This window comes from Egretta garzetta, unplaced genomic scaffold (assembly GCF_000687185.1).
Source record: "Egretta garzetta isolate BGI_Z169 unplaced genomic scaffold, ASM68718v1 scaffold241, whole genome shotgun sequence".
In the NCBI taxonomy this organism is placed as follows: Eukaryota; Metazoa; Chordata; class Aves; order Pelecaniformes; family Ardeidae; genus Egretta; species Egretta garzetta.
The window spans coordinates 1,196,336-1,218,547 of record NW_009258675.1 but is presented as its reverse complement, the minus strand read 5'-3'; the positions used below and the strand labels follow the sequence as shown (position 1 = coordinate 1,218,547).

Genomic DNA, 22,212 nt, shown 5'->3' with positions numbered 1-22,212 from the left:
TATGAGAAGCTCAACAGTAGCCCAGACCCACAGTGCCAACCTGTTCATCTCAGGACTGCAACAGTGTCCTCAGCAGCTCTTCAACCCGAATGAAGAGTCAGCACCACGGTTTTTCTTCCCACTGTTCTGCTTTTCTGTTGTTTTTCTTAAGAATCTCACTGCCTTGAAATGTGGCTCCAGTGGCAGCGGGAAGCAGGGTGGAAGGGAGAAGAGTCTGCAGGGTACAAGGAAGCCATTGTTTTGTATGAGTTAATGAAGCTCCCCATTCAGTGCTGGAAGAAAGCAACTCTGTGACTTGTGTGGCATTGGTATATGGCACATCTGTCAGCCTAACTTGAGAGAAAACAGTTAAGATATTGCAACCTGTAAATGGGCCAGAAGAGTCTTTCCTGCATGGTACTTTGGGGAGGTGGAGGATTGGTTATTGGAGGTGTTATTGGATTGGTTAATTAGAATCATAGAATGTTTTGGGTTGGAAGGGACTTTTAGAGGCCATCCAGTCCAACCCCCCTGCAATGAGCAGGGACATCTTTAACTAGATCAGGTTGCTCAGAGCCCCGTCCAACCTGGTCTTGAATGTTTCCATGGATGGGGCCTCCACTACCTCCCTTGGCAACCCATTCCAGTGTTTCACCACCCTCACTGTAAAGAATCTCTTCCTTATATCCATTCTAAACCTACCCTGGTTTAGTTTAAAACCATTACCCCTTGTCCTGTCACAGCTGGCCCTACTAAAAAGATTGTCCCTGTCTTTCCTATAGGCCCCCTTTAAGAACTGAAAGGCTGCAATCAGGTCTACCCACAGCCTTCTCTTCTTCAGGCTGAACAAGCCCAACTCTCTCAGCCTGACTGACTGATTTTTGTAACAAAGCAAGGACTGTTCATGTCTTTGCTTCAGCCTTGACATTTAAATTACTCTGAGTATGTGAGGAAAAATAGGACTCCTGGCTTCCTTCACCACTTCAGCATGTGGCCTCCAGCAAGTTGCTTGCTTCTGTATGCCTCAGGGTGCAGATCCAAGAGACAGGGCGAGCTGATCTGACAGCTCTCCCCTTCCAAAATGTGGTAACGTTCCTCCTCCCAGTGAGTTCCCGTGCACCAGCTCTTTGGACCTCCTCAGTTTATCTCTAATCTATCAGAAAGCTAATCTAGAAAGAGAAAGAAAATGAATACTGTTATTTGAGTCCAGAAATGTGTCTCAAGTGCCTGAGCCAGCACAAGGACAGAACTGCATTGTGAGGAGTATGGCTGGAGGAAAAGAAAATGAGATCTTTCCTTCCTGGTCATGGGAAGCAGACAGATTATCTCTGCTGCTGCTCACAGGACCACACCTGTAATACATTTACGCTATTCATGGTGGAATAGTCAGGAATGATTAAAGCTTCTGTTCGTTGCCCTTCTTAGACTGAATTTGCTGTCTTTCAGGCAGGGAGAGTTGAATGTCTGTGATTTACAGCCTGATGTGTTGGAGTACAGAGGTGCCAAGCTGGGGTTCCTTGGGTATTCAGGATGAGAAGTGTGATGGGTCGAGTGTGGACATGTCTCCATTTAGCTGTGCCTGCTGCTGTGAAGGGAGCTGTTTCCAAGAGAGGAGTGATACGAGCAGGTACAGGTGGTAGCAGATTCTGGTGCTCTGGTTTTCAGCTGCTGTTAAATGAATGGCAACACCCTTACTTGCTCACTTGAGAAGGTTTACCAGAACTAGATTATCCTGCTTGAGAGAAGTTTAAATGACCAGTTATCTGGAAAACACTTTGAGCTGAAAGGTGCCAGGCAACAGTGTGGTGCTGCCCTTAAGGGGAAGTTTCCAGGGAGGGAGGAAAAAGAATACTATTTCTAAGGCTTATCCTGGCTTTCCCAATGCCAAGGTTTAAGGGTATCCAGCTAGCCTCTGAGTATAGATGGGAAAGTGAGCCCTGGACAGGTTCATTTGGTTTCAGCCTTTAACAGATATTGTTAAAATTGGATCCTATAGAGATGACGATATATTCAGAAGTGCAGAGCTCCTGCAGCTCCCATGGAAAACTGTGGCTTTTACCAACAAGTGAGTGTGAGGATCTGTCTTATTTCCTGCTTTTCTTGGATTAATGGGTGAGGAAAAGATGCTTTAGTATTAAGAAATGGACCTGCAGACTTTGCAAATCAGCAGCTTCTTGTGGCAAATACAGTGAGCTGCTGGGTTGAAAGTGTAGTCTGTACAGACCTGTTTTCAGTATATAGCTTAAATCTAAAGGCTTCTGTACTTGGAGACATATCTCCCACTGTGCCTAGCCCTGTCCTTACCTTTCTCTCTGAGCTGTGGTAACTGATCTTCCTGTGCTCCCACAGGATCCATCATGATCTTTTGTCTTTCGTGATAAGATATTTAGGCAAGGCCCATCTCTTCATTCTTTTTATCTAACAGTGCAGCACAATGTGGCTGACTCTCTGGTTGCCATTTGTGTGTGACAGGCTGCTGCTACTTATATATTTACCACAGGCTAAAATGCCGCAAGCTGTACACAGCCACGCCTTCCTTATCTCTGATCCCCTGGCCCTTTCCACTTTCTATCTTAAATAGCCTACAGTTTTAGTTAGCCAACTGCAGGCTTGTCTCCCTTTCCCCTTCCTGCGGCTCCCTTCCCTTGCTCTATTTTGTTTTGAAGCCACAGTTGGGCTAACACTGGCACAAACCTGTGCCAATTCATTTTACGGGCTGAGGAGCTGTCAGTGTCCCAAGGACTCCGAGTCTGCCCAGCTGGCTCGCTTGAGTGTTTTCTCTCTCTCCAGAGAGTCTATTTTTGATGCTCTCTAAGCAGACAGAGCACAGGATATCTGGTCGTATTACCCCTGCTAGGTGCTCAACACAGATCTTTTCCCTGCCCCCAGCAGCTTGTGCCCCCACCAAGAAGCATAATCTCATTTGGGGCTCTGTAATCCTGTCCTCATTGCTTGGTCATTCTGTCACACGCTGTGACTTCAAGTGGGTCAGTCCTAAATGCCAGGATTAGATGACCAGGCAGTTAATGCTGCTGCTCTTTGCATGTTTTCAGTTAGTTCCAACTAGTTCAGCCATTCCCGCTCCTCAAGGGCCCTCGCCACCACCTTCTTTACAGCATACCTTGGGGGAGGAGAGAAGAAGCAGAAGAGGAACCTGCTTTTGGGCCACAGCAGAAGGGGAGCAGCAGCAAGGCTGTTACAGCCCCAGTAGTGGGGCAGGCGCAAGGCCTTGGCCAGGCAGCAGAGCGATCAGATGGAGGCCTGGGCATAAGAGGGCTTTTCATTGGCACCAGTCAGCGCTGGGACACGTGCATGGCTGCAGTGAGGAGAGGTACCGATGGCTTGGAGGCAAACAAATCCTGCTCCCAACCACTTAACCATCCCCAAGCTGCAGCCTCAACTCTGCTCTTCAAAGGAGACCTGCAGAAAACATCCCACAGCCAAACAGATCATTGTAACCCAGAGGTTTCTGATAATGTACCTTCCTCCGCCCTTCTTCTGCCCTCCTGTGTGTAGGGCAGAGACTGCACAGCATCTGGTGTGTGCCCCTAGATACAGCTTGCCTTTAGGAAAGGGAGTGGGGCACAGCATGCTGCTGGCAGTGGGCACAGTGCCTTGGCAGAAGATGATAAATGAGGTGGAGGGAGCAGGCACGCATGACTGGTGTCGATGAAAAGCCTGTTTGTGCCTAATAAGTCTGAGAAACAGTCCAGGAGCCTTTCATGCGTGGGGAAATACGGCTTGCGGTCCTGCCAGAGCTAGAAATCACTCTGGTCTATCGGTTAAAAGGACCAGGCATGCAGACGAAGGCGGGAGGGTTTCATTATGCTCATCTACCTCCAAAATGCTCAGGAGTGCAGTGTCAGCAGTTCCCAAAATGCTTCAGCTTGCAACCACCTGTCTGATCCAGCAACCTCACTTCCATTTCCACCCTTGGGCTCACCACCCCCTGGGGAGTCGCAGCTCTGCTAGTTTAGGGTCCCTTAGCCCAAGAAATTTATTGTGAAGTTTCCCGATGCAAAATGCTGGTGATCACTTAGATTTTATCCTCTCTAGTCAAACAGCACCTTTTAATTCATTTCTAGTATCTGGCTGGTATAGCCAGATTCATATTTTAGATCAATATTTAGATCCCTAATTTTCCATAAGAATTGAGACCTATTTATTGTGGGAGTTTGGAGCAAAAACTTGTGTGGGAGAGAGGTGCTGCCTTTTGTGGCAAGACAGTGGAGAACTGCACGTTTACTTGAATTGGGCAAGAGGGAGGCAAGGAGTGGGGAGCATCCTTCCCTTTAAGAGGCTGGATAAAGATGAGATCCCACTGCTTAGAGGGAGGTTGTTTCTTTGCTTACCAAATGTATCAGCAAACAGTTCTTTCCAATCTGCTTAGCGTATCTGTAATGGCCACCCTGTGTGCCCTGGTCTGTGACATGGCCAAGAGTTGTGGGTGTCAGGAGTGGTTTAGAATATGAGGTTTGAGAAACCTTTGGGGACTCATTAGTGTTATCTCAGAAGGGCTGAGCGTGCTGCTTTTGAAAGTGGCTTCCTTTAAAGGCTTTCTATTTGGGATCCAAAATCAAAGACCTCGTGGCCAAGCTATGTTACACCAATAAAGAGGAACAACAAACAGCTTTCTTGAAACATATATGTATATATACATATATCTATTTCATTTACTGTTCCTGTCATGGTGTGATGTATCTTTCATTCTTAAGTCTTTGAGAATCTTTTTTTCCCAAATCAATAAAAATCCAATGCTCTTTGAGCTACAATCCAGGTAAGCTGTTTCCAGTTCATCTCTCTTGTTGGCAAGAAGCAGACAATAGCCAGTGAATGCACAGGACAGCAGAACCAAACAATAAATTTATACAGAGAGACCAGATTGGGAGAGACAATAACAAACAGTTCCCAGGAGACTAAATGAACTGCACAAACAAAAAGGGTAGATGAAATTAAGTTTCCACCATCAACATTAATGTCAACCGGTTTCCCTTTGAGTCTTTAGTACCATCTGACACCTCCAAACCTATTCCAGGCTAGGCACGGCACGCAGGCTCTGGCCACGAGGATATTGCTTGTAGGATATTTGTGTTCATTTGGTAGCAGAAGCAATTTCCTCCTTCACTCAGGGCTGTCCTCAGAGAATAAAGCCGATGGTTTTGCTCTTAGCAGGGCCTGCCTGCAGCCAGACATGATAGCGCTTCTGCGTACAAACTCCCACTCATTGGTGTGAGTAATTCCCCAGTGTTACCCTACTTCTCAGAAGCCCTGTCAGTCACAAGGACTAAAATGACTGCCACGTGTCCCTCACCTAATCCTGTGCCTAAATTGGTCATAAATGCACTCTGTTCATAATGATCTTAAGTCTGGATTACAGAGGTGGCCAGACACTGAGGGTTTCTCCAGTGGGAAGCATCAATCAAGTGCAACGAGTGGAGTGGCAGTCCGTTGTGTTTATAATCTGCTTTACTCTTTAAACACACTTGCTAGGTAACACCTTGTCAGCTGGGGTTATGGAGTGGTTTCTCCATCTCTCTGGGAAAGCTGAGGAAGGGAGAACCTACGTTCAAAGGTGTAGTCCACAGGTGGGTGTCCCTGCTTTTTATGTGTATGTGAGTCCCTGCACATGGTGCCTCGTGTCATGCTCATATCTCGCCTCGATTACTTATGCTTCAAACAGACATAATATTCTCAAAGCTTTTTTGTCTGTTGCCACAATGGCTCTCTTTTTTTCCCTTGCTAGGTCTCTCAGCTACTTCATTTACACTTTTATTTGGACCAGAAAAAAGGGCAGGTAATCTGCTGAGTGCTTATACTAATGCCTAACTAATGTCTGCCTCCCCATTAGACTAGTTTGAACTGTTTTCAGCTGAGATTGGTCTGAGGCCAGATGCTGTCTGCTACACTTCCAGTTGGTAGATCCTACGTGCTGAGCTTTAAAAGCCTGTCTTTGATCTCCTCAGCAAAATGCCTTCCAAGTCCTCTGCTGGCAATCAGAGAGAATCCAGCAGCCAGGCAGGGAGCTTTGTATGTGGAAAACCCATCTAACTCAGGTTGTTGCTACTGCATTGGCCAAGCTGCTGTGTTTGCTGTTGTTTTCTCGCTAATGGATAAAGGGAATCTCTCTCACTGCTGTGATCCCATTAGGATGGTTGGGGTTGCAGTGGAGCTAGTAAGGCCTGGACTTGGCTCATCTCTGTGAGCATTTTCTGATAGGTGTGGTTGGGGAAGTCCTGCTGACACCGTAGTGATAACTGACTTTCTAGGAACATGCACTATACCTTGTAGTGAATATCTGCAGAACAGAGGCTGTAACGTGCATGCAGACGTGTCTGCTGGCATGGAAGAGAACTGCAACCAAAGTTACAGCCAAAAGAGAAGAGAACATTAACAGGTTTAGCATTGTGCTGGAAATGTGGTGAGTGTGGCTTAGTGTTCCCTTGCCTGTCCATTAACTACTGATCCTAAGATGCAAAGGGCCTGAAGGTGCCATCCTGCATTAACACTGACTGTATTAAAAGCTTCTCCCTTATGACTTGACATTTTTTGGTTCCTGGTTTGTGTTGCTTCACCACGCTGTGTTATAGTTTCCACAGCTGCAAAATGGAGTTTATAGGTATTAGAGGTGTTTTGAAGCCTAAATAATGTCTACACAATTCTTTCAGATTGTCAGACTGAAGGTATGATGAAATTTAGGCCACTGTTATTTGTTTAGATTTAGATAATATTTAATGGGACTTTGTTATATAAATTGCAGATTTTTAAATTATGTGCCTAATTTTATTTACCTAGAGCCTATGTAAAGTTACCCGCATATGTGGAGTATTTTTAATGAATATGTAACTGGATGTAAACCCAGTTTTCCAGACTCCTAAATCCATCTCCCTCTAAAAAGTTTTACTTCAAATGTGAATGCAGAGATTAATTACAGAGAGGCAAAATAATGAATACAATTCCAGCTATTTCTGATGGAGTGTCTTTTAGAGTGCCTGACACAATAATGACTTCAGATCTTAGAAAGGATCAAGATTTCTTATCCTTCCAAGCAAATATGGGTTGCATCAGTGTTTGTGCTCTGAGCCTACAGAGGTTAATGTTCATTTCTGGAGGTGATGATGTCTGCAACATTCAGAGGGAGTAGCATGCAAGTTAGGGGAGTTTGAAGAAAGCTTAGTATTTTGATACTGTTTTGTCCCACTCTTTAAAGCAAAAATAATGAGAGAATGTGCTAGATGTGGAGAAGTAAGGTATGCTGAGGCTACAGTTGCAATTTTGAGCAAAACAGGTAGAGATGTACCTAAATTAGTTTTAGATTAATTACTGTGCTATATGGATGGGAGCTTTAACTTCCTTTAGAATCACAGATGTGGTTCTGCAGCTTAAATGTCCACGTCTCGATGGGTGATGCCCTAGTGCTGTTGGAAGTGTCATGAATCTAAATAAGGTTGATACGAAGCAATAGCAATTACTGGGGGGTGACATTACTGTGTCCTTTGTAGTATTTTTCTTTTGTCCTATTCAGTAACACCGAGCCCTGCCCCAGCCCGGCCCTCTTCTGCCCCTGTAAAGAGAGAACTCTCCCATGTATGAACCTGGCAAGGTTGGTGGGTCCTGGGAGAAGAAGAGATGAAGGAAGGCTGAAGAGGTCTGCTTTCAGCTTGTGCTGAATTCTGGCAAAATCAGTCTACTGGATCAGAAATGCCATACTTACAGGGAAAGTCTGTGTCCTAGGAGAAGCTGGATGAGGTAGAAGTTGAGTGTAGGCAGGTAGTCTTGTGCCCAGGGAGAGTAAGGCTCAGTCTTCCAGCACCACTTCATGCTTGTGTCCTCTTCCAGGGGATAAAGTCCCCAAAATACAGGTCCCACACTGCCAGCACATTCATCCTGACAGGGCAGTTGGTGTTCAATGAGGGGAGAGAGAGGCGATGTCATCTGTAGTCCCACAGCCCTCCCAGTCCCCATTTTCAAAAGGTTGTATAATACCACCATCCTGTTTTGCAGTTCACACAGTAAAATGTTATCACAGCAACTGCCATGATATTACTGTTGTCACACTCTGTAGGACAAAACTAGCCCAGATCTGTATGGACGTGCTGCAAACCTGCCTCTGGCCTGCAGCATAGACATAGCTTCAGGACCTGGATCTTCTCTCTGTGCAGACACACAGTGTGCTGAAATTTCTAGGACATCTCCCATGTCTGTAGCAGTTGGAAGAGCATCTGTATGATCATGGCCAAGACGGTAAACAAAAATCCCCAAAACAGCTGCTCTTCATCTTCCATGTGACTGTTTTAACCAAAGATGTGTGCTGTGCTAAATCTATTCTGCTGTGAAATAAACCTATTAACTTGGTTTTTCTTTTGTTAATAAATGATAAGTCTTGTTGTGGAATAATAAGTGTTACAGCTGGATAAAGTCTTTATTGCTAAAACATAACTACAGCAGTGCAAACTCTCACAGTGCCGGCTTTTCAAACATTTGTGATTTCATATACAGCAGCTGCTTATCTGACAGGGAAATTAAGGTTGGTAACAACAACATTTTCCATTTTACTCTGAAAGCATTCTGATTTTGTTGTAATCATAATTTTAACATGTTTCAGCTTGGGGTCAGGTAGAAATGTGGCAACTGGGAAAGAACTGTGAGTGCTATGTTGTGCCCTAAGAGCAATTAAATCATATCTATCCCTATAAAGAGCGAAGGTGCAAAAATTTGAAAGAAAATAAATGGAAGGGAAGTCAGGAGGCTTTTACACGTGTTCACTGTCCTCACTCAGCCTGAGCCTTTGCTATCCCTGCCATTTCTGAGACTTGCACAAACTGTTTCATGGAATGGTAGGAACAGTAATATTTTGCTATTATCTGTGTGATGAGCAACGTTTATCTTTGCTGTTTTAAACTCGGTTAAATTAAAGCAAAAATCAAGAAAAGACAATTTTAATTTTTTTTTTTCCTGGAGAAAGTCAAAGTTTTTTAGCACAACTGCCTTGACTGTGTATTTAAGGCTGTGGTTGTACATATTATATGCTAATGTAACGGACTCACAGATGACAGGCACCTGTCAGGCCCTTGTTGTTTCAAAGCTGTCTCTGGGGCCTTTGATCATTATATGCCACTACATCACAAGTTGCAATGCAAGAATGTTAACATATCATCTTCATTTTCAGTGCAAAAGGGTGTGTTAGTGTCATCTTCCCTGCCAGGTTGGTCAGACACACGAATCTCATCTCTTAATCTGACTCATGTCCACAGACATAAATTGCTCGCTGGAATGAAATGGTATTTGGGTTAGCTGGCTGAGCAGCAGGGCTGGGAGGAGGTTAAAAGCTGGAGCACTGCTGACACTTGAGCTGGTGGTGCAGGAGGAATACAGCACTCAGGTTACAGCAGCTCATCAATTGCTAACTCTCCGGCTTTGCTGGTCCAGTCATTCTACAACAGCAAAATATTATTTAGTGATCTGATTGCTCTCAGCTTGCTCTCACTAGGGATCTGTCTGCTGTAGTCAAACTGCAGGGTACGCTGTCTTGTGTTAGCTTTAAACCAGTTATTGAGAATAGGGTGGCAGTGCAGGAATTCAGTGCAAGCAACAAAACCCACCCAGAACTGCAGTGCACTGAGTTCTGGGCAGATGAGATCACACCCAGCTAACCAGTTGTGCAAGGAGATTTCAGTATACCAGCCCGCTGACAGTTGCATTTGTGGACTGAAGAGTAGATGTACCTTAGTCTGGCCTAAGAAGAAAAACTGGAGATGCCTGTTGTGAGTGAGAACATGTCCCAGGAGTGGCTCAGCCACTGGCAGGAAAGTAGCCAAAATTCAGGCATCAACTCTTGTGGCAGGTTGGAGACAGATGGGAGAAGTGAGATTTTAGCAAAACATAAGCAATATGGACTCCACTGCCAACCATATAAAATAAGCAAAATAAAATGTATCGGTATACCAGAAAAAAAAAAGCCCCATCCATTTAAAATACATTAAAAAGCAGAACAGGCTAATGAGAAAGAGCAAAGTAAGTGTGCAGGAAGAGCATGGTGGTTGTGTGGAAACTTCTCTGTAATAGCCTGCAGAAAAGCTAAATGCAAAATGCTGCCAAACACATAGAGAGATCTTAAGAAACCAAAGATTCAGTAAAATAAGAGAAAATTCCCAGTGCAGCTTCCTGGCTAGCTCCACCAGGTGACTCTGCCCTGTAAAGGACAGTTCAATTTAATTTTTCTTAGATGATGTGTATTTCTACTGATGATGCTTTGGGACAGCATTGAAGAAGTTATCACCTTGTGCTGCTTGTTTCTTGCCGATGCAGAAAAGGGCTGTAGTCCAGGATGTATATCCTGGCTTAGTTAAGTTGATATGCTATGGAGTTGAGAAAGAAGTTTGAACCCTTGAAGGATTTTTTCTTATATGAAAAAATTCAGGCTGGAAAGTTGGAAGATTACTGATCTAGCAGTTTTCTTGAATGTGGAAAGTGCAAGCTGTCACAGTGACTGTAGTTAAAAGCACCTGATGCCTTGTATACTTACAGCCCCTAAAAGTAAGGTACTAAGGAATTTATATGGGGTAGAGGCACTGATTTTCCATTACTCTGCATGTGAAATTTCTGAAATGATGTTGGTAAATTGGTACCTGTAGGTAAATTAATGCATTGCCTTCCCAATGTATCAGTGCCACTAGGGGACACAGTGTTGCCTGACTGCTTTAGCAAGGAATGTGTCCAGTCTTGCCTTTGATCATAGGTGGTCAGGATGAGTCCCTTCTCCATGCCAGGCTAGCACCAGAGCATAATCTCCGCTGGCCCCTCACCAGTACCCTGGTTTTGTGGGCAGGGTACTCAAATCTGCAGCCCAGAAGGGAGCAGTGATGTATCCTGGTCCAGCCCCAACCTAGAGCCCCTCTGGCAGTGTTCAGGCTATGCTTCCACCTGTGTACTGCTTTGACAAATACAAGCCTAAGTGAAGGTGGTGTGTGAAGTGCTACGACGTGCCTCATCTGTTTTGTTAAACAGGGCAATATTTACTGTTGTTTGCCATCTTTCTGGTTTCACCTCAGTCAAAGCACCCATTGACTTTTTCCTAATTTACACTAGCAGAAATAATTTTAGAATCAGGCTTTATGTATTTATTTCAGTATTTTTTTTCAAGACTATATGCTATGAAGTAGCTTTCAGACCCTCCCACCCTCAACAAATTGGTAAAACCCAAGTGTACTTTTAATCAGTTCTGCTATTTATATTCTGAATGTCACTTAACGTAGCCAACAGAGAAGAACAAATAGGTTTTGTATTGATTGTATTTTCTGTCATTCTTACTTTATGGTAGTGGTGCAGTATGAGAGTTACAGAATTCAGAAAGAGGTATACTTATAGTCAGCTTATTGATGGGATGTAGTTCTAATGAAAGGTGTCTTTTAACCAGCCCGTCCTTTATAAAGAAGAGCTACATGCCTTTCACCATGGAATATGTTCGTTGCCTGATTGAGACCTAGTCTAAAAAGAAAGAAGAATGTTTTGTTAGTTTATTTCTTCCTTAAGCTGCATGAAAAAAAAGCACTGGAATATTTCTTTGCATTTAACTTTGTATTACTTCAAAATTTCAAATTTTCTGTGCTCTGGAAATTCTGTGTATTACTGAGAATGGGTAGTTCAATATCATTGTAGTTGATTAACTTTAAAAGGGAGTTACTTTGATGCAGACTATTTAATAGCGTTTCTGAAGCCAAGCACCTATTTGACTCGGTTCCTAGTGAAGAAAAGTACCTACTAGAAGGATGCAACATCCTGCTCCTTTAGGTGTGGCCAAGGGTTCTCTGAGCTCAAATGACTGCACTGAATAATCAGAGATGCTCACCATCAAAAGTTTGAATGACTTTGTGCATAGAACCACTCCAAAAGAGAGGGAAATGATGCTTTTAATGACTCATTTTTGTCCTCTCTAGGTTACTGGACCAAGCAATTTTTTCTCTTTCTATTGCCCTGATGGATTTCAATGAGCTTGAGAGGAGAAAGGCTTAAAATGCACTGTGGAATCTAACTTTTATGTGTGTTATTTGCTTGCTTGTTTAACTAGGGACAGGGGGCCCTGTCTGAGAGACTAAGGAGCTTTAGCATGCAGGATCTCTCGACAATTCGTGGAGACAGCAGCAGCACTGTTCCTCCTTCGGTCACTGTACGAACAAGTAGCAAACAGAGCCAGCCAAAAACATCCAGAAGTGCATCGGAAGGCACTGGCAGCTCAGGTAAGTGCCAGTGTTATTTTCAGTGTTGTGTTGTCTGGAATATCACCCAGCTGAGTGAAGTCATGGTGTTGGCGGGAATATATAGAAACAGACATTGCAGGCAGCACATACCAGAATTCAGAGGACACAGACACGCTGTTGAGTCTCTTGGCACTTAACAGAGAAAACAGTATCATCATTTGATGGTTACTATTCCTGGCTGGTAGCAAGGACTGGACCTGAGCATGCAAGGGAACTGGCAACTTGCAGCCAGTCCTTGCAACTTGAGCTGAAAAGTTAGGCTCTGGGCTGGCTGCAAGCTGTGGTGGGTTTCCAGCGAGAGGGGCTAATGGAAGTGCAAGAAGGGGGATAAGAATGCACAGTAGCAGGCAAGGGTCATTATTATCATCAAAGCCCCCATATGGTGATACAGCTTCTCTCTCTTATGTCATCTAAACATAAATGCGAGTTCTAATGGGTACCTGGTTTGAATTAGGACCACTTGTGCTACTTCTAAACTGTACAGTAGCTGTTGCAACACTTGACAGTTGTAGTTCCAGAACTATCACTGATAAAGCCTACTGAGAAATAAAACCCATATAAAGCACTCCTGGAAGCAGAGACCAAGATCTAACAGCTGTTTATCATACAAAGTATGTCTGCATAAGCACTGTTAAGGAAAACAAGTGTCTCTGAAGGGCAATGGTTTGTTTTCAAATTCTGAAAGAACAAAGGGAAGAAATATCATGGTGAGAATAAGATAAGGATTTAGTTACAAAAATTTATTTCAGGCTTGGTTAAAGAAATCTTTGTGAGCCCAGATCCAAAGTATTTAATTGGAGATAGCTGTGCAGCTTAGATCTCAAAAATTGAGACATGGAGGGCTATCCCAAGCAGGGGGTTCCAGATGGCTTCTGGGATTCCCAGACACCACCAAAGGTCATGGAACTCGACTGCTGTGACAAGAAGCAACAGAAAGTTGCAGGCGCGTTGCACTTGGTAGCTTGTAAACATATGCTGGCAGGTTTGAAATTTAGCAGTTTCAGCTTGTGTGTGCGTGTTGAAGTCTGTGCAGACACTCACTGTGTTTCAAGCCTGTGTAGATTGCTACCCCTTCTAGTTTGCTTTAGTTTTGGAATGTATTAGAAATGCCTTGTCTTGTCCATCCTAAAGAGTATCCTTCAATCCCTTTACAAATTCTGAAAATTATAGGTCACAGGCTTCTCTGTTTACTTTTTTAACATCATCTGTTGAATAAATTCTCTCTACAGGTAAACTGAAATAGCTAATGTTGGTGCACAGTCGTTTTATTCTGAGGTTTATGTAAGACCTTGTATACACTTCTCTTGAAGTAATCCATCTGAAAGCAAAGTGTTCACACAGAGAATATAAAACTCCCCCCACCCAAAAGAAATCACGTATCATTTAGACCAAAATAACAACTGCCACAAATGAAGCAGAATTTGGTTATCTTAATTCCACATTGTGTAGAGCAGCCTTTGTAGTTTTGTTCTTAAGGCAGCGAACTCAGCTCACCTGGCCACAAACCCCTGTCTTAACACATAAATTTTTGATTTTGATCTGGTTTCGTATCAGTACTGTACAAGGATATCTCAAAATGAATCTCTGGAAAATTGAATAGTTCATAAACTTTTCAGACTGAGCCTAGTGTTTATCACAAATTTTTGATCCGTGTAATTTGAGATTTTATGTTTAATTCTTTTAATGAAAACAACACAAATTTGCAAAATCTTCCAAGACATTTATCTGTCCCATCACACTTAGTGATTTAATTCAGGTTCCTAACCTAGAAACCTGCTTGCAGGTCCCTGTTCCACCCACAGACAATACAGAGGCACCTCCAGAGGGGGATTTCACTCACAGGCAGTGGCATCATGCTGTGTGGAAGCCTGTGGCCACAGTTTTCCTCTCACTCTCTATCAAGTTAAGTGAAAGAAGTGGTCCTGGTCTCTCCAGTCCTTGCGCTGTTTTGTGCGGGCACAATCTTTTATGTAGTGAGAACATCTAGAGGGGCGAATTGTTCAGTTGTAACTACCATATGTGTGCATGTGTATGTGTATGGAAGACTGTGATTGATCAGCTGGACTGTATCATATCCTGAGGGCCATATTCAGGGTGAGATGACACTGTTCCAGGCACACCAAGCCCAGACATGGTCCCATCGCTCCACCTTCCACATTTGTTTGGTTGGACTGTTGCACAAGGGGCAGATAGAATTTGCTACTGCCTGTTAGTATGCTATATATACATGTGATACATACATATATGAGTATGTGCATGAGCAATGTCTACAGAACAGCTGACACACAGCTCTTTTTCCTATCCCAAAGCCCTTAGATAACGCAAATGTCCATGTGAGCAGTCCCCACTGTCTCACAGAAACATTAGACTTCTCTTTGTATTCTTGTTTTAGAGATAATGGGACTTAGTCTGACATCAGAGGGAGTCAGCAAAAATACCCCAGACTGTCTGTTTGACATGAGGATGACTCAGCCGAAGACCTCACCTTTCTTGAGAAAGCCTGACAGCAGTAGCAGTAGCTGGGATACACAAAACAACTTTAAGAACATTAATAGAGAGCCTGGCTGGGGCTGCAAACATTGTACCTTTGGTCTGAGTAGAAATCCTCCTTTATGGAGACTTTTAGGGAATGCTTGAAGGAACGGGTCCTGTGTCTGCAGAAGAAGCAGTGTGGTGGTTAGGAGGCCAGACTGTGAGTTAGGACACATGAATTCACACCCTATGTTATTGCAAAATACTGATATGACCTGGAGCGTACCTTTGTTCCTCAGTGTGTCTGTAAAGCGGAACGAATTGTACTTCCCATGCCCAGGTCCTGAAAGCCGTATGTGGTAGAAGATGCTTGTGTATTTTAACGTCAATACTTTAGAAGATTTCTTATGTGGCTTTCCTGTACACCTTACTTCAGTGATTAATTATAATGTGTAAAATGCCTGTGGAAAAGTCCTGTCTGTGGATTGATCCTAGTTTTGCAAGAAGGTTTCTCTTTGTGGTAACGGTGCTCTGTCTTGCTCTGTCTTACCTCTGAGAAGTTTCTGGACAACAGAAATGTCTCTTCCCCTGTCCTGGGCACTGGTGAATGCTGTGTTCGTTGTTTTGGGCCCCTCACTCCCAGAAGGGCACTGAGGGGATGGAGCATGTCCAGAGACGGGCAACAAATCTGGTGAGGGGTCTGGAGCCGAAGGCTGCTGGGGAGCGGCTGGGGGAGCTGGGGGTGTTCAGTCTGGAGAAGAGGAGGCTGAGGGGAGCCCTTATAGTTCCCCACAACTGCCTGACAGGAGAGGGTAGTGAGGTGGGGATTGGTCTCTTCTCCCAAATGACAAGCAATAGGATGAGAGGAAATGGCCCCAAGTTGTGCCAGGGGAGGCTTAGGTTGGATATTAGGAAAAATTTCTTCACTGAAAGGGTTGTCAAGCACTGGAAGGGGCTGCCCAGGGAAGTGGTCGAGTCCCCATCCCTGGGGGTATTTAAAAGCCGGGCAGACGAGGTGCTTAGGGATGGGGTTTAGTGGTGGATGGCAGGGTTAGGTTAACGGTTGGACTCAGTGATCTTAAAGGTCTTTTCCAAACAAATGATTCTATAATGATTCTATGATTTCCATTGTTGTTGTTTTTATAATGTGGCTGGTGCTGGTTAGATGGATTTGTGACTCCCTGAATCCCCTCTTGACACAAAGCACCATGTGAAGAGCTTGGCATTTAGTTAGTAATGACAACATGCAGACACACAAAGGTTTATTTTTGCTTGCTGAAGAGTGTCTTATGAGGCCAAGAATAAAATATGCAAGAGCTGCCTTTGAGACAAGGAGAATTACTCCTTCTTTTCCTCTATGTTTTGCTGCTCTTTTTTTTTTTTTTCCCCTCTACCTTTTGCTGTCTTTGCTGCCTTTAAGTGCTGCCTGCTATACATTAAGCAGTGCCTGCGGAAGGCCATCCGCATGAGCAGGACGGGACTGCTCAGCGCGCAGCGGGCTTCACGTGCTCCAGGTGTATTCACACCCATCCCACAGAAAGACCCTTCTCCTCCTTCTCACACCTGGTCAAAAGCCACACGCAGGTGACATGAAGGGGCAAAGGCTGCTTTTGCCATGATTTGTGCGTGGCTGCTGATGTCCCTACCCCCCCCCAGCACATTACACGAGGCATCGCCACTGCTCCTTCCTTCCATCGCCATGCGCACACCTCCCTTTGACAAACCCCGAGGAAACATGATGATTGCCCTTCTTCCACGTAGCAGGCCCACTGCCTCTTCTCTTCAGCTGATCTTTCACTTTGCTCTTAGTTCAGCATTTCTCAATTTAGTATCCTGGCACCCTGATGATAGCCTGTGATATTTTAGCTTCAGTGCATGTTCCAACCTGTGCTTCATCCACAGTCAGAACTGCCCCTTTCTTTTGGGAACTGTAAATGTCATGTGGCCACTCATCGTTATGGAAAGCTGAAAGCTCCAGAACAACATTTCCAAATATTTTTCAAGGCAGTCCTGTTCTGGCAAATGTCCAGTAACAATCCACATAGAGATGTATCTTTATTAACAGTGGGGGGCTTTTGCACTTCTTAACCTAACACTGTTGCCTTAAAAGTATCCTGGACAGTGCAGATAACACTGGTTCCCTTGCGATGGCTGGTGAGTGACACATGACTTGAGGAGTGGGATGTTGGCCACTGTGTCACATAGCTCAATCCCATAGCTGATGCAAACATGTCTCACGTTGCTGATGTCAGTGGCAACCTCCAGTGTGGGCTGGGCACTGGAGGCCAGCCTTGCTTTTGGTTGAGTCGGTGGGACATGTTTCAGCAGCAGCAGGTTTGCATTGCATCACGGGACAGTCAGTGTCCAGAGCTGATGCTGCCTGGGCCAGAGGATCGTGTACACCGGAGCCACCCTCTGTATTGCCCAGACCGAGTGCCCTTTCTGCTGAAGCTTACCCCGGGCAGAGATCATTCTCAGCTGGAATGATTGCAAAGCAGAAATGTGCAATATGCTTTGTGATGCTCTCCACCCCTCTACGCAGGAGAGAGTCAAGGCTGTTTCTGTTTTGCACTTAAGCACTGAAGGCTTTGCAGGACAGAACAAAGGTGGGCGAATATCAGCATTCAGGATATGTCTGGATAGTTCAGTCCCTACCAACCAGAAAAACTCCAGAAAGATGTGTGAGAACAATCCATGTGTATATGTTGTATAAGCTCTTGGAGAATAAACCTTCATAAAACTGTGATCAGCTACCTCCTGCATAAAACCAGAGGCTAAACCCACAGCAGATAACTTAAGGTTGGTTGAGAGTCAACTCTTTTATACAAAGGCCATAGTTTCATGGCAGCATCCAGCCAGTGTGAGCCAACACCATTGAAAGGGTATGACCCAGCTGCTTGCTTCTGCCCTGCACCGTCCTTTACTTTGGACATGTTTAAATCTTATTTAGATATGCTGACCCCAGCCAGGGAGCTGTTTCAAGTTAAATGCTGTTCCTTGCTTCCAGGTTGCTCTTGACCTAGGTCAGATCCTGAAGCCAGTAGAGAGCAGCAATGCAGACATCAGCAATAGGAGAAGGAAGGTGGAGGCCAGAGCGTGAGGGGCAATGGGACGGCTCCTTTCAGCAGCAGCACTGGTTTATGCTGGTTTAAAATGACTATGAGACTATGGAAGAACTTTCAGTGTCTACAGTGCAGGATAATCATGACCAAAGAAATCACACAAAGCTCTAACTTTTTTTTTTCTCCAAAAGCTTTTTTTATCTGGAGTCATTGATGCCACTGTGAGGATTAAGTTGGAAGGCTCAAACTGGAAATGATTTCTAGGCTGTTTCCTGGAACATAAGCTATCCACAAGATGAAGCTGTAAAGGTCACACTTTTATGAACAGCTGTGACTCACCTGCATTTGCTCTGCAGGGTGCAATGCAATTCCCTTGGTTGCTTTCATTCCTACGACAATTCCACCAAAATATAATTGCTGCAGGACTCCTTGGTGCATTGCCGAATTAGCAAGCTCAGGGATCTGTGGATAGTTTTCCTGCAGAAGCTGCATGAATGGCTGCACCAGTGCTAGTAGAAGTCTAAATCTACTAAAAAAAATCCAGGCATGTAGCAATACAAGTCCCATTCAAGTGTTTATTATCATACAGCCTTTTGCACTGTGTCACCCATTGCTTATCCATGCTCCCAGGCCCCTCTAGTCAGGAGTTATTTCTGTTTAGTGATCTGAGAACAGAGCCAGGGAGCTGTATGTAATCCCAGCTTTAACACCCTTTAGGCACATAGCCTGGGGTGAGGCACGTTCCTGAGTCTGTTCTCTGTACTGGTGAATAGAGGCGACCGTCTCTTAATGCACATGGGGGCTGTGAAGTCCACCTCAGGATGATACCAAGTGTTTTCTGAGAGATAGCTTAGCCTGGTGAGTTCCTAACGCTCAGCTCCTCTTTCAGTGTGCACGTGTTGCTCAGTATGCCGACTCCTCAGAGGTGAGTGCTGGATTTCCTGCGCCCCGATACCCACGCATCCCTTTTGGGCATGGCTGTATTCCCCAGCCTGGCTTGCTCCTGCTGCTCATACTCACTGGGTTTCCTAACACCAGGGGAACAAACCAGGGGAAGGCCAGGCTGTGGGTGAGTTTGTGAGCTCTGTGTGTGCTGACGGCAAGCATTGCGGTGCTTCTCACCTTACTGACCTGTGTTACCCAAGGCTGGGGAGTCTTTCTCTGGAGAAAAATCTCAGTCCTTTCTGTTCTAGAGGATGTACCGCTGTTCTTGCTGCACTCCTGTAACTCCTGCCCCGTATCCCCCAGCACTAGCGTAAAATCACAGGGAAAACAGCAAGAGCAAACCTTCCTCAGTCCCAGCCCTGTTGTTGCTCTGTTCCCTAAGGACTGCCATGTGTTTCTCTGTTATTGGAGTGGACGCTTGTGTTTGGGATGAGCAGGGTAAATGACAAAGCCCAGCAGCAGACCCTGGTGCAATGAAATAGGGTTGAACAGACTCTCCCTGCTTCAGTCTGTGCTAGAGCCATTTTTGAAAAATGTCCCACTGTCCCCAGTGTTGCATGTGTTTACAAACTTAGGAGTGTAGTGAATGTTTTAGCTGACGGTGGTCTTTTCAACGCTGCACCAGTTAGCTTGGTTGCTAAGAGCTGAGCCATATCACTTGTGCATTTTGTCCTAGTGGCAGATGAAGGGAGGGGGGAGGCCTTTAATTTGGGTATGCTGGAGGATGGGGCTGCCAAACAGCTTGTCTAGGGAGAAAGAAGAAATCCAGACTCATGTTGGTGGAAGCAAAGACCTTTGTAACTCCTTTATGTCTCATCTCATGTGCTTTTTGTTTATTTTGCACGCTGTAATCAACCTGGGGATGGCAGCAGAGGGACTGAAGGATCACAGTGCTGCCACCGTGCTGCAGCCATCGCCACTGGCTCGTGGCACTTCCACAGTACTACGGTGTGCAGTCCCACTGCCTTGCACCTGATGTGCCACGTAGCCCTGTGCAGCGTTTATCTCTGGAGGATGGTGATCCCAGCCTGACACTGTCTCCTTGCACATTGCATCGGTGGCAAACCAACCCTCATATTTGGTTTGTCACCCTCCCTGTTGTCCTTTTTTGGCTTTTTGTGATAGCCTATTTGGGGTGAGTGTGCCACTGTGCAGGAGAATGAAGCCTGGTTAAGGTGGTGTCTGTTTAAGCAATCATGAAACGCTTGGATCCACAGTGCATTTTATTAGCACCCTTCTAATTTTAGCCTAAACCGATTTTATGGATTTGACTTCAAAGTGTTATTTATAAAAAGAATCACTGAATCCTTAAGTGCTTAATAGTCATGAGTTTAATCTTAGGAAAGTCACTTAATGATGCTAAAGCAGTAATCAGTCCAATATGTTTACAAATTGGGCCCAAAGTCATGTTGATCTCATTTAAATTGCATGCCCTGTCTTTTGGATTGGCTTGGTTTTCTCTTCCCCCCCCCCCCCCCCCGACATAATCCAGTCCCTTGGACCATATCAATAGGGATATGCTGAGGCTCTATCTCATAGAGGGTTCATTCTGTCTCCACAGGCTGCCCTTTCTCTGTCTCCAAGGCAATAGATGCATTAATGCACTCTCAGACAACGGCCTGCCGTTTAAAATGCTCCTTTGTAAGTGCAGCTTTGGTAGCTTGGAGAGCTGACTACGTAATGTGAACGCGTTTTCTCAATGCCACAAAAAGCAGGGGGAAGAAAGAAGCTAAGTTTGTTTAGCTAGGACTAAGTTGTCCTAAACTATTGGCACTCATCTTTCCTTGGTGCAGACTTTTGTGTGGCCAGTTTCAGAGTACAATCATTAACAGTACTCATTGCCAAAGGGTTTTTAATCTAAGTGGGCAGATAGTCAAGCCTTACCTCAAGCAGGAGTATTAAAGGCTGGTTTAGAGCCAGGATGCTGCCTTTTTGCCAGGAGCTGTTGCAGGTGAAATGCTCTTACGGGTGAAACTCAATTTCTCTCGCTGGCTGACTTACAGAAACCCCCACAGCTCTCAGGGGAGAGCACAGGGTGGTGGGAGCAAAAGTGTGCCCATCCTGCTCCCTAGATGATACCCTGAGAGAAGCACTGGACAAGATAAAAATGGGCCAAAACGTGGTGGTTTCGTGAGTATATAGTCTGCAGGTGCCACGAAGTGCGCATTTATGCAGAGACTGAAGGCCAGGCAGAGTGCAGCGTGAGCTCACCCTGTAGAGGAGCAGATCCATCACTGTCAGCGGCGATGAGCTCCTCTGCTGCTGAAGCTGTTTGCTTTGCAGAAGAGCTCTTCCCTGCCCAGTTGGCTCACTCCAGCTGGCCTCACATGACAAAGCGTTGACACAATTCAGGACATTCATGCTCCTTTGCTCTGGGCAGCTTCACTAAATATAAGCGTGTCCCACTGTACATACTCCAGCGCATCTTCTTGACAGCTTCTGTGTCAGCTCTTCTTGCTTTTGTTCAGTGGCAGGCCTTTGCTGGCGAAACTCCTTCCAGGCCTTTACCCAACTTTCTGATTTATGGCTTCTATGTTCATGGCCTGTGGAAAGTCAGGCTGCAGCATTAAAGAACAAGGTACAATTACATAAAAGCTCTTTTTCCCCTTTCAGGAAGGGCAGAGTGAAAGTCTCCGGGGATATCTGTTTGTCTTTTGGCAGTGCCTGGTAAATGCTTAAATGCATTAAACAAGCTTGCTTGGAACTGGCATTTAAGAAGTAACAAATACTATGTTTGGTGGTATTCTCTCAACTAACGTCTCTTAGGTGCTGTGGCATGGTTGAAATGGAGGAACAATTTTAATCCTTGCAGAGAATAAATATACTCTCTCTATATATATCAGATATTGAAGAATCAGCTGTATATCAGGAGAACTGTTGTGGCTGCATGTACTAAAAAGGTGATCAGAAGCCTTAGGCAATGTAAGAAACATGCAAGGACATTAGTGAGGAACGGGACTGTTTGAGTGTGCACTGTAGGGTTGTGCTCCATAGTGGCAACTGATACAGTAATGTGTCACCTTAAAAACTACAGCTCAGCAGTGACTGATAGTCAGCCTAGCCAACATGTTCGGTCAGCCACCCACAAGGTGTTGCAGCATAAAGCCAGCTCCTGGAGTTTTTTGATAAACTAATGTTGGATCTCTTCCCACATGCAGTTGTAGCTCTGAAGACAAGGTGACAGATCACACACAATCAAGCAGTACAGCTCAGCAAGGACCTTAATGGGAAATTCACTTAATTGTGTTTTAAACAAATCACCTTATTGGTATATTATATGTATCCAACCCCTTCTTTGTGGTATGCTACAAATTGCACATGAGATTGTTACAGTGAAAAGTACTCTTAAAAAACTAACTGACTTTGCATCAAAGGGGCTGTTCGTATATCTCTGAACGAATTCAATTGCATGGTGTAGGTGGTTTCATTTTTCTTCTTAGCCAGTTTTCCTTCCAACTCTTGTGCTGGGGATTTACAGATTCTTTTTTTTGAACTTTTCT

General features: G+C 44.7%; 1 protein-coding gene across 1 annotated transcript in view; it reads left to right on the top strand.

The window, feature by feature from the left end:
* Positions 1-22,212, top strand: part of REEP1 (receptor accessory protein 1) — a 42,510-nt gene that overhangs the window by 10,033 nt on the left and 10,265 nt on the right. Inside the window, exons 6-8 of the mRNA XM_035888646.1 lie at positions 5,723-5,773; positions 12,044-12,212; positions 18,657-18,692. Of these exons, the coding sequence (XP_035744539.1) occupies positions 5,723-5,773; positions 12,044-12,212; positions 18,657-18,692 (256 nt within the window). The remainder of the gene's footprint in view (positions 1-5,722; positions 5,774-12,043; positions 12,213-18,656; positions 18,693-22,212) is intronic.